At 42.2% G+C, this 12,415-nt stretch overlaps 1 protein-coding gene across 1 annotated transcript in view; it reads left to right on the top strand.

Moving 5' to 3' along the window:
- LOC121321046 (heat shock transcription factor 2 binding protein) overlaps positions 1-6,277 on the top strand; it is an 85,574-nt gene extending 79,297 nt beyond the window's left edge. The window contains exons 7-8 of the mRNA XM_041259958.1: positions 1,360-1,394; positions 6,152-6,277. Of these exons, the coding sequence (XP_041115892.1) occupies positions 1,360-1,394; positions 6,152-6,277 (161 nt within the window). The remainder of the gene's footprint in view (positions 1-1,359; positions 1,395-6,151) is intronic.
- The last annotated feature ends 6,138 nt before the right edge of the window (positions 6,278-12,415 follow it).

Genomic DNA, 12,415 nt, shown 5'->3' with positions numbered 1-12,415 from the left:
ATAAACAAAAATAATTTCCCCCATCAATATCAACAATGATAAAGGAGGAGGTGCAAAATAAAAGGTACCATTAACGAAGTCCCGCACACAATAAAAATTAAAATAGACATAAATTTGGTGCTCCCGCACTGGTCTCTAGGGGGCTCCCGGTCCTGGGTAAGATTTTTAGCGGTGAGGTCCCGGTCGTTCTTCCGGGTAACACTCTAGAGCGCCGTCTCCAGACTCTGAAAAACAACACACTATTGTACACAACCAAAAACAACCATTCAACAACACGTCTCGTTTCTCTGTTCCCAGGACTGAGCAACCGGGCTTAGATCGTACCGTCCTTTAAATACTGTTCGACCCCGCCCTTAGCCTCGGCCCCGGTCTCTGCTGTACCCAGTCGGCGTACGTAGTAACTCCGACTGAGGTACGTGGCGCGGCGGCCGCGGACTTCCACATTCGGGCAGAACGAGCAATCTTTCTGGAATTCCCAGACGGTTCGACCTTTGTCTTTTCGCCGGTCTTGTCCCGTTTTATGCAACGCCACCAGCGATCGGGAGGATCGACCACAGCTCCGACCCGTTGCACCCCCGTCACAGTGTGTTTACTATTTAAATTGAAAAATACATATTTGTGTCAAACAGTATTGTATTTTTCTAGGCCTAGTTAGTTCCCTATCAAGTTAGTTAGTTCCCTAAGTCATTAATCTACTACGATTCTGGTATAGTAAGCAAACAAATGACACAAAAATAGGAGGAGTGGCAAACACTGTTTCAGCAGCAAAGGTCATTAAAAATGATCTAGACAACATTCAGAACTGGGCAGACACATGGCAAATGACAGTTAACCCTTTGCGGTCCATTTATTCAGTGCTTGTCAGACGCGTCGCGTCCAATTTATTTTCACAGGCACTGTTTATTTTAAACGCGCTGTTTAAAATGTTTTTTTCAGCGGAAAACAGGTTTAAAAGGCACTGAATTGCAAAAGGACACTCAGTACTGTATCTACAGCCAAGCCCCACCTATAGTTTGCTGTATTTTTCATTCTTTATAGATGTGCATACTGATAAATCCTCTCTTGATCACTCGTTTTATCACCAAACTCCTCAATAATGCGATTCAAGTCTTTGTTTTATTACTATAACATCTCAAAAAGCTGTGCAAATGTCTGTGATATTCTTTGAGCGCTGGATGCAGAAGCAGCTGTCTCCTTTTTTATATCCATGTTATCTCTGTGGTGCATGGGGCCATCAGATACGCCCTTTTTTTCGGCTTCATTCGGCTCCTATCGGTCTCACTCTGCCATTGAAAGGTTTTCTCTGCTTTTTCTGGAGAAAAAAACAACTGGAGACCTGTGCTTACGTCTTTTTGACAGGGTCCGACATCGGACTGGAAACGAAAGTGTCTAAGGTACTGCACGCAGGCAATAGAAATGTGCATTATAAATACCATATGGGAGACACCGAAATTGAAGAATCTATGAAAAAGATCTAGGCGTATATGTTGACTCAGAAATGTCTTCATTTAGAATGTGGGGAAGCTACAAAAAAGGCCAACAAAATGCTTGGATATATAGTGAAAGTGTTGAATTTAAATCAAGGGAAGTAATGTTAAAACTTTAAAATGGATTAGTGAGACCTCATCTAGAATACTGTGTTCAGTTCTGGTCACCTTGCTACAAAAAGGATATGGCTGATCTAGAAGAGTGCAAAGAAGAATGACCAGAATTGTTCTGGGTTTAAAAGGCATGGCATATGCAGACAGGCTAAAATAATTTAATCTATTCAGTCTTGAACAAAGAAGACTACGCAACGCTCTGATTCAAGCATTCAAAATCTAAAAGGTATTGACAATCATGGTGTTTCCATGCAAGTGTAAAATGCTTTTTGGGGTTTCCGTTCACTCAGTTTATTTTACTTGAGTAAACCAGGCTTTTCATTCAACGTCATGCAAATGATCTGAAAGGTTGGGCTTCATTAATTAGCTATGCGTAAAGTACTTGTGCTGTTTCTGAAGATTACTAGTGAAATTTTGTGAAAATGTGGTTTCCATGCACAGAGAAGTAGTGAATACTGTTTCAACTAATTTATCTTAAAAATGAAGTCTGAGGTGTAAGATGAAACTAACCAACAGATACTGCAGATCGCCATGGCTGAAAACCAACGGAGAGACACACACATATGTGTGTGTGTATATATATATATAATATATATATATATATATATATATATATATATATATATATATATATATATATATATACACACACAGTGCCTTGCAAAAGTATTCAGACCCCTGACCAATTCTGTCATATTACTGAATTACAAATGGTACAATGAAATTTCGTTCTGTTCGATATTTTATTTTAAAACACTTAAACTCAAAATCAATTATTGTAAGGTGACATTGGTTTTAAGTTGGGAAATATTTTTAAGAAAAATAAAAAACTTTTGGGGTAAGTATGTACCAGCTTTGCACACAGTGTCGGAGTGATTTTGACCCATTCTTCTTGGTAGATTTGCTCCAGGTTGTTCAGGTTGGTTGGACGATGCTTGTGGACCGCAATTTTCAAATAGTGCCACATATTCTCAATGGGATTGAGATCAGGACTTTGACTGGTCCACTGTAGGACATTCACCTTTTTGTTCTTGAGCCACTCCAATGTTGCTTTGGCCTTATGCTTGGGATCATTGTCCTGCTGAAAGGTGAATTTCCTCCCAAGCTTCAGTTTTTAAGTGGACTGAAGCAGATTCTCTTGCAGTATTTTCCTGTATTTTGCTTTATCCATTCTTCCTTCAATTGTAACAAGATGCCCAGTCCCTGCTGATGAGAAGCATCCCCACAGTATGATGCTGCCACCACCATACTTCACTGTAGGGATGGTGTGTCTTGAGGCATGGGCAGTGTTAGGCTTGCACCACACATAGCGCTTTATGTTTTGGCCAAAAAGCTCTACTTTGGTCTCATCTGAACACAAAACCTTTTCCCACATCGCAGCTGGGTCACTCTCATGCTTTCTGGCAAACTCCAGACGTGCTTTCAGATGGTACTTTTTGAGTAACGGCTTCTTTCTTGCCACCCTCCCATACAGGCCAGTGTTATGCAGAGCTCTTGATATGGTTGACTGGTGCACCATTATTCCACTCCCAGCCACTGAACTCTGTAGCTCCTTCAAAGTGATTGTTGGCCTCTCTGTAGCTTCTTTCACAAGTCTCCTTCTTGTTTGAGCACTGAGTTTTGAGGGACGGCCTTTTCTTGGCAGTGTCTGGGTGATGTGATGCAGCTTCCACTTCTTGATTATTGATCCAGTAGTGCTCACTGGGATATCCAAACACTTGGATATTATTTTGTACCCTTTCCGTAATCTATGCATTTGTATTACTTTATCTCTAACTTCTGTAGAATGCTCTTTGGTCTTCATTTTCCTTCAGATTCACAGCCTTACCAATGATCCTTCAACAGTGGGTTTTTTATCCAGAAAATGTGACAGCAACTTTAATGGTTCACAGGTGGAGGCCAATGGTAAGGTAATTGTGTCCTCGTTAGGGCAATTTCTTTCATCTGTGCAAACTGGGAGCTTCCACAGCACAGGGGTTGAATACTTATGCAAGCAAGATATTTCAGTTTTTTTATTTTTCTTAAAAATATTTCCCAACATAAAACCAATGTCAGCTTACAATCATTGATTCTGAGTTTCAGTGTTTAAAAATAAAATGTCAAACAGAATGAAATTTCAATGTACCCTTTGTAATTCGGTAATATGAGAGAATTGGTCAAGGGTCCGAATACTTTTGCAAGCCACTGTGTGTGTGTGTGTGTGTGTGTGTGTGTGTGTGTGTCTACACATATATGTATGTGTGTGTGTATGTATGTATATATATATATATATATATATATATATATATATATATATATATATATATATATATATATATATATATATATATATATATATATATATATATATACACACACACACACACACACACACACATATATATAATATCAATCAGCTTTTCTCAAACTGGGGGTCCTGACCCAAAAAAGGGGGTCGCATGGCTGTTGCAGGGGGGTCACGTTATCACAAAATACTGTCCTAAGCTTCATTACAATGCATATACATCTATTAATCCCTAACAGTAAAATATGTATTATGAAGCCAGCCAGCCAGATATACCATAAGCACACAGCCCTTAACAGCATCACCTCCCTCCACCCACCTCACACTGCAAGCCGTTTGAGTGACAAGTTTCGAAACAGATGCGTTTGGTGGGAAGGTGAGTGGAAGTCAACCGTCTGTATAAAATCATATTTGTTATAAAAGTAATTTGTTTTCTACAAACCCTGTCAGGAACTTACCATGTATGTTTAAACCACAAATACCTTATCATATTTATGCAGAAAAAGCTTTAAAAAATAATAATGATAAATAGAAAACGGATCTCGGTCTGTGGGTTTTTTTTTTTTATTTATTTTTTATTTTTTTGCATGCTTTCTTACTACGCCACATGCACTGTGTGACACAGACTAATACAGTTACAAATACAATGTAGAAAAATTTCGTCAATCACAGCTGCCAAGTCCGCTTTTCATTTTTTTATTTATTTATTTTTTTTTTTTAAAGTTGCTTTAATCTTTTGAGAGCGGGTCATGTGATTGACTGGTATCAATGTATATATGTATCCTATCCTATCGTATCCCCACCAGTTCAACTAAGAAAAACTAGAACTACAAAAAAAAAAAAAAAAAAAATAGAACTAATAAAACATTTTTTTTTTAAAAAATGGAATTTGTATAAACACCCGCTCCCTCTGAAATGGGTTGGGCTTGTTCTGGGCTAGTTTTTGCTTTTTTCTTGTGAGGTTCAGCACTGTTGGCACTAGCAGTTTATTATGCTTCTTTTTGGTTTGGTAGATTATACGCAATAATTTCTTTACACGGTTTTTCCAAACAAACATGTAAAAGTGTGGCTGTTTTGATCCACTGGACTGGCAGATTATTTGCATTTCTTTTTCGTTGAGTATACGTGTCCGAGACGAGTCCGTAAATCAAAACACTTTTCTGAAGTTAGTTTTCATTTAGGTAAGGGACTGGGTCTAGAATTGGGTTTGTGAAACGAGGAAGGTTTTTTTGTATCACCCTCTCCTTTGTCAAAATACTATAAATGGAAGTAGCTACTGTAAAAAGTAGTGTAGTTTTTACAGCAAAGGGTATTCTCAAATAGCTGCTTTAATACTATACAAGGGCATGACACAGTTCACGGTAAGTCATTTTATACAGAACTGTAAACCCACAAGAGATATACAATATGACAGTCCATACAGCAAAAAACAATGATAATTCAAGTGACTTTTTTTATCATTAAGTTGAGCTACACCACTGCTAACCATGAAATCTCCCATCAGCCACTACTTCCTGCCATCTTGGAAACCACAGTAACAACTGACCTGCTCCCTTGAAATATTTATAGTTAAGGATAAACACGCTCATTAACGTTTACACGTGAAATGTTTCCAATCCGAAACTTGGCATGGATTTCCGTGTGTTTCGTCATTTACACGAATAAATAAGATTTATCCTATCCCTCTCTTTGGCTGTTTTTTTCAGCCACAAACTTGATTTACACAAGTAATTCTCCCAAATGTACACAAGCATCACCATTTCACATGTAAATTGACCTGCATGGAAACCCTATGACTATCGACCCATGGGACTTTTTCGACCTGAATAAAAAAACAAGCACTAGGGGTCACAAATGGAGATTAGATAAAAGGGGCATTCAGAACAGAAAATAGGAGACGCTTTTTTTACACAGAAATCGTGGGAGTCTGGAACCAACTCCCCAGTAATGTTGTTGAAGCTGACACCCTGGGATCCTTGAAGAAGCTGCTTGATGAGATTCTCAGATCAATAAGCTACTAACAACCAAACGAGTAAGATGGGCCGAATGGCCTCCCCTCGTTTTATAAACTTTCTTATGTTCTTAACTGAGTGCCATTTTTCCTTTCAAGACTGACCTGGCCGGAGAGCCTTGTTCACATAAGTACATTGTTGCTTCTCTCTGTATATAGTTTGCTTCTATTGTGTTTTTTATACAAATGATATGTGATATTTTAACTAATCAATACAATAGTTTTTACTAATTACGCATTTTGTGTGCACTATAGGCTGCTGCTTGTTACATCCAGCTGCTGCCTGATGCCCTGCGTGAAGCCAGCAGCAAGAGTCGCTCCTTCCCAGGGATTCAGCAATATAAGTCAGCTGACTTTGTGCTCTCCTCCCAGGCTACATAGCGCCGGCTGGAGTTTATTTTAATACTCGTTTTTGCTTTTTAGTACCATAGAGACGGTTTATTGGGCATTCCAGTTTGGAATGCCCAATTATTATTATTTTTCTCCTTCACCACTGCGATTCCCCACACAGCTCAGGGACCTGAGGCTCAGTTGGCGTCCTCCAATCCACCAGGCCAATCGGTGTCTTTTTACACCCAGGAACTTGAGAGCGGATGTCTGTAGGTTACCAGTTTCTGGAGGACAAAGACCAGCCCAGAAAATCTCCACTCCCAAGTTTACTCGGTGCTTGGCCTATAGGGGACACCACTGAGCGGTGAGGACAAACAGTCTAGCCGGATCCCACCTCCCCAACCCTGTCTGTTTTCTCTCTACACTTCTGCATTTGTTGGAAGAAATGCGCGACTTTTGAATTGCTTTCTGATTTTGTTTTCAAAAGTATATCCTGTTTTTAGACTCGTTTGGCCACTTATTGGTCAGGATTTTGAAATAATTTTACATAGCATTTTTAGTTTTAATTGTATTTTATTTAAATTAGTTTTAACAGAAGTTTTCCATGAACAGTAATTGGCCGAACTCTAGCCCCTCCTTCTTCCCTGTGCCTTCTGAGCCAGCAAATCGAGTCCTGTTTATTTTGTATTTTTTTAATGACTCATTTAAATTTTTTTGTATCTTGAAGTCCTGTTCGTTCATTTTAAAATACAGAATAACATACCCTTGTCTAGGGGCTGCATTGTTTACTAATCAGGGTCTAGCTTTATTGAAATCTGTGATAAAAAGCAGGCACATCCATCCCATTTGTAGGTAAGCATTTAAAAAAAAAAATATATATATATATATATATATATATATATATATATATATATATATTGTAAACGATCCTCGCACTCACGGAGTTCGTTGCCCCTTTTAAAGTAGACCCACGACACAGAAACGGAATTGCTTTAGCGCTGACGCGCACTTTTAATAAACATAAAACAAAACAGAAATAAACACCTAACTCCGTTTTGGAGCTCTCACTATACACCAGCCGATCCCTGACTCACACGCAGGACGGCTAAGCCGTTTACCTGACAAACACCAAAACACAAACGGGCTTCTCTCAACACTCTCTTCAATACGACTGGACACACACGCAGTCGGGCTCTTCACTCAGCCCTTCACCTTCAATACGACTGGACACACACGCAGCCGGGCTCTTCACTCAGCCCTTCACCTTCAATACGACTGGACACACACGCAGCCGGGCTCTTCACTCAGCAGCCCCGATCAGTCTGGCTGCCTCCCAAATACCCTGCACCTGTCTCTACTTTATAATTACGATCAGGTGCCGAGGATTAACTAAATCATTAAAACAATTACACAATTAAACCCCATAACACCCAAATGTGCATTCTCACAAGGTTTTTAGCAGGGAAGGATTTTAACCCCCTCCCTGGTACCTTACACATCCTCCCCCTCAAGTGTGAAACACTGATCGGCCATACCAAGGCCACCCCCTCCCCTAAAACACAACCACCCACACTCAAGTCCCGAAATGTCCATTTCCGCCCTCTTCCACGGGCGGACTTGAGGGTGGGTCGAACCTTCCGGCACTTCCGGGAAGGGACCCTGAACCGGCGACAAGGGACCCCACCGGGATGACAGGGCCGACCGAAGTGATGACCGGGGAACAGGTGGATGCAGCAGTGGACAGAGATCTTCCACTGGGGACCGGCGCAGCGATGTCCGATCACCCAGGGGGAGCGAAGCAGCGAACAGGGGGAGCAACAGCGACGTCTGGCAGCAGCCCAGCGACGTCTGGGTGCTCGGGAATAGCGGAGCAGGGAACCAGGGGAAAAGCTGTGGCCAATGTTGCAGACTCCTGGGCTCCAGGTCCAGCGCAGGAAGGTCTAGGAAGACCGGCAGGGTGTCCAGGAGCAAGGGGCAAGGGACCGCAACTGGCAGTGCCGGACTGGTTCGCTGGGGTGATGGAGGTGGGCACCTCACCTCCTCCTCTTTGTTCATCGCTTCTCCCTCTCTGGGCTCTGGGAGCGGCGGCTTCTCCTCTCTGGGCTCTGGGAGCGGCGGCTCCTCCTTCTCTGGGCTCTGGGAGCGGCGGCTCCTCTTCTCTGGGCTCTGGGAGCGGCGGCTCCCCTTCTCTGGGCTCTGGGAGCGGCGGCTGGGCTTGTCTTGCCTGCTCCCATTTTTGGAGCAGCAGATCCAGCTCCGTCGGCTTTGGCTCTGGCAATCCAAGTTCCAATCTCCATCTCTTATTCTGCTCAATCTGAGCAGCCGTGTTTCTTTTGATCATAGCGATCAATTCCTTTAAGCTTTCCATTTTTACTGGGTCATAGGGCCGCCCACACACACTTCTGGTACCATATGTAAAACGATCCTCGCACTCACGGAGTTCGTTGCCCCTTTTAAAGTAGACCCAGGACACAGAAACGGAATTGCTTTAGCGCTGACGCGCACTTTTAATAAACATAAAACAAAACAGAAATAAACACCTAACTCCGTTTTGGAGCTCTCACTATACACCAGCCGATCCCTGACTCACCCACAGGACGGCTAAGCCGTTTACCTGACAAACACCAAAACACAAACGGGCTTCTCTCAACACTCTCTTCAATACGACTGGACACACACGCAGTCGGGCTCTTCACTCAGCCCTTCACCTTCAATACGACTGGACACACACGCAGTCGGGCTCTTCACTCAGCACTTCACCTTCAATACGACTGGACACACACGCAGTCGGGCTCTTCACTCAGCAGCCCCGATCAGTCTGGCTGCCTCCCAAATACCCTGCACCTGTCTCTAATTTATAATTACGATCAGGTGCCGAGGATTAACTAAATCATTAAAACAATTACACATTAAACCCCATAACACCCAAATGTGCATTCTCACAAGGTTTTTAGCAGGGAAGGATTTTAACCCCCTCCCTGGTACCTTACAATATATATATATATATATATATATATATATATATATATATATATATATATATATATATATATAAATATGTACAAACAATGTACAAAACATCACTCTTTCCATGAAATAGAAAATAGACAAGGAGAATCCAGGTGAAAGCTATGATCCCTTATTGATGTAACCTGTTAAATCCACTTCAGTCAGTGTAGATGAAGGGGAGACAGGTTAAAGAAGGATTTTTAAGCCTTGACACAATTGAGACAAGGATTGTGTATGTGTGCCTGTGGTCAGGTGCAGTGAATGAAAAAGGTCCACACAATCTTTCTCCCAAAACAGTGCTTGTTTTAATGATAACAAAAATAATAACAAAACAACAACACAAATAAGTCCACCCCTTTTTCCAGCAATGGTATTGGGGGGTACGCAGCAGCTCTTCTTAGTTGAAAATAAAAAGTAAACAAAAACGGGACTTTGTCCGTCCCCACGTTCTCCGTGCACGCAGTGCTCTTGGTGCTGAGAAGGTTGTGCCGTGAATGGTGCGGTGCGGTGCTGTGCTGTGCAGTGCAGGGACGTGCTCTGTGTTTTACCGGTCCGCGGCTCGCTCCTCCTCTGCAACACAAAACACACGTAATCCCAAAAACAAAGCAATACAGGCTCCGGCCGTCTATTTTCATTATCAGCGTAAAGGGAGGTTTTGACGTAGCTGCTCCCCTTTGTACCCAGCAAACTCCTCCCCGCAGTCACTGCGTTGCCATGGTTTCCCTAATAGAGGGCTGACCCGCAGCTGACTGCAATGGAATCGTCCTGAGTACTTGCAGCTACGCGCCTCTCCTAATATGGTCACCTTCCGGTTTCCACCTACCACAGGTGGCAGCTCTAGGAGGCAGCTTACCTTCCCCCTTACACAGTGCCCTTTCTAATCGGGAGATTTACAGCATCGATCCTTTCTCTCTCTATCACAGTGCTGTTTAGAGGGTAAATGGGCAAGACAAAAGATTTAAGTGCCTTTGAACGGGGTATGGTAGTAGGTGTCAGGCACGCTGGTTTGAGTGTGTTAAGAACTGCAATGCTGCTGGGTTTTTCATACTCAACAGTTTTCTGTGTGTATCAAGGATGGTCCACCACCCAAAGGACGTCCAGCCAATGGCAGGCCAGTGGTAGAAAATGGCTCATTGATGAAAGAGGCCAAGAGGCTGACACGAATTATGCAGAGCAACAGAAGTTCTACAGTTAGTCAACTGACAGTTCAGTACAATATTGGTGCCGAAAGACCCATAAAAGAATGCACAACTCGTTGTACCTTGACACGAATGGGGTATGGCAGCGGTTGACCTAAGAGTTCGACTTCTTTCAAGCAAAACACAAGAAACTGTGGCTGCAGTGGGCTAAGGAATGAAAACACTGGACACTGGAGGATTGGAAAAACATTGCCTGGTCTGATGAATCCCAGTTCCTGCTGTTTCACGCTGATGGGAGGACTAGGGTATGGAGAAATGAATACATGTATCCATCATGCTGCGTGTCAACATTGCAGGCTGGTGGTGGTGTGATGGTGTGGGGTGTGTTTTTATGGCACATGTTGAGACCCTTGATAAAAGTGGAGCAACGTTTGAATGCCACAGGATATCTGAACATCATTGCCAATCAGGTGCATCCCTTCATGCCAGCAGTGTATCCACCTGCTAATGGATTTTTTCAGCAGGATAATGCCCCATGCCACAAGGCTAGGATTGTCCAGGAATGGTTCCACGAACATTACATTGAATTCAGCTTACTGCAGTGGCCTGCCCAGTCACCAGATCTCAATCCAATTGAGCATTTATGGGATGAGATGAAACGAGCTATTCAGAGCAGAAATCTAGTACCAGCCAACTTGACATGGGTCAGCATCCCTGTGGAATGTTTTCAACACCTTGTAGAGTCCATGCCCTGACGAATTGATGCTGTTCTGAGGTCAAAAGGGGTTGCAACTCAATATTAGGAAGGTGTTCCTAATGTTTTGTACACTCTGTGTATGTGTGTGTGTGTGTGTGTGTATATTCAGTATATACTCAGTGTGTGTGTATATATATCTATTCCGTTAACATCAGTAAGTACTTAAGCCTAGTAATTAAAAAATATATATTTTTTTCTGTTTTCATAGGTATATTATGACCCTATCTGAGATCGGGGTACGCGGTAGACTAGATTTTTTGGAAAGGGGTACGGGGCCTAAAACGTTTGAAAACCACTGTTCTAGAGTATTAGGTTCATCAAGAAAGTTACTTTGGGTAAGGATCTAATTTGGGTAAATTTAGTTTATTTTGGAATTCTTTACAAGCAGTGTGATCTGTAGTGGTCTCTACTGTATATAGTTGGGAGTAGTGTTCTTGAAAGGCTTTATTAATATCATTAGGCTTCATAACCAATACATTGTTTACAGTTTTAATCACACTTATTGCTGCCAAACATTCATTATGCTTTAGTCTCAAAGTGAGCAATCTACTAGGTCTTTCCCCATGATAATAATAATTGTTCTTGGTGTGGTGAATGAGGAATCCTGCTCTGGATAGCATCAGGGCTTTAAGAACATTACATTTTTTTGCTCTTCAGAAAAAGCATGCTTCTAATCTTTCTCTAAAATCTAAATTTGGGTTTCTGGATTATTAATTTGTTTGTTTCTGGAAGCGTGTATATGGGAAGAAAATGCAGTGCAGTGACTGCCACTTAGGCCCAAATTTATAAAGAGGAGAAACAGACCGCAAAAAGCCACAAAATGTCCGTGTTCAGTACAACCGCACTCATCGTCAAAATAACAACCTATTTTAGAAGACTGTGGAAAAGTGGTTTATTCTAGACAGGTGTAGGGGTGATGCAGTGCGTGAAAGAAGCAGACAGAGATCATTATTATCCACTTTAGAAATGTTTTATTATATTTCCAGGTCTGGCGACCAAACAATAATCCAAGGCAATACACAGCAATGACCCCTTGGTAAGTGAATGCAGCTGCCTTTACAATCTGCGGCTGCTACATTGTTTTCCATCCAATGCAATGGAGTCTCGCCTTTTTCCAGACTGTCTTACTTCCCGACCTGGGGAAAAAGCCAGCCCGTCCAAAGAACTCTGTCCTCGCTTAGCACCCTCACAAGTCTGGAGGGAGATTTACCACCAAGGTTCATTGTATTTCTGTCACATATCCCACTGCTCAGAGTGGAGCCGAAGGAACACTCGGCTGAATTT

This window comes from Polyodon spathula, chromosome 9 (genome assembly GCF_017654505.1).
Source record: "Polyodon spathula isolate WHYD16114869_AA chromosome 9, ASM1765450v1, whole genome shotgun sequence".
In the NCBI taxonomy this organism is placed as follows: Eukaryota; Metazoa; Chordata; class Actinopteri; order Acipenseriformes; family Polyodontidae; genus Polyodon; species Polyodon spathula.
This window is presented reverse-complemented; position numbering and strand designations above follow the sequence as displayed.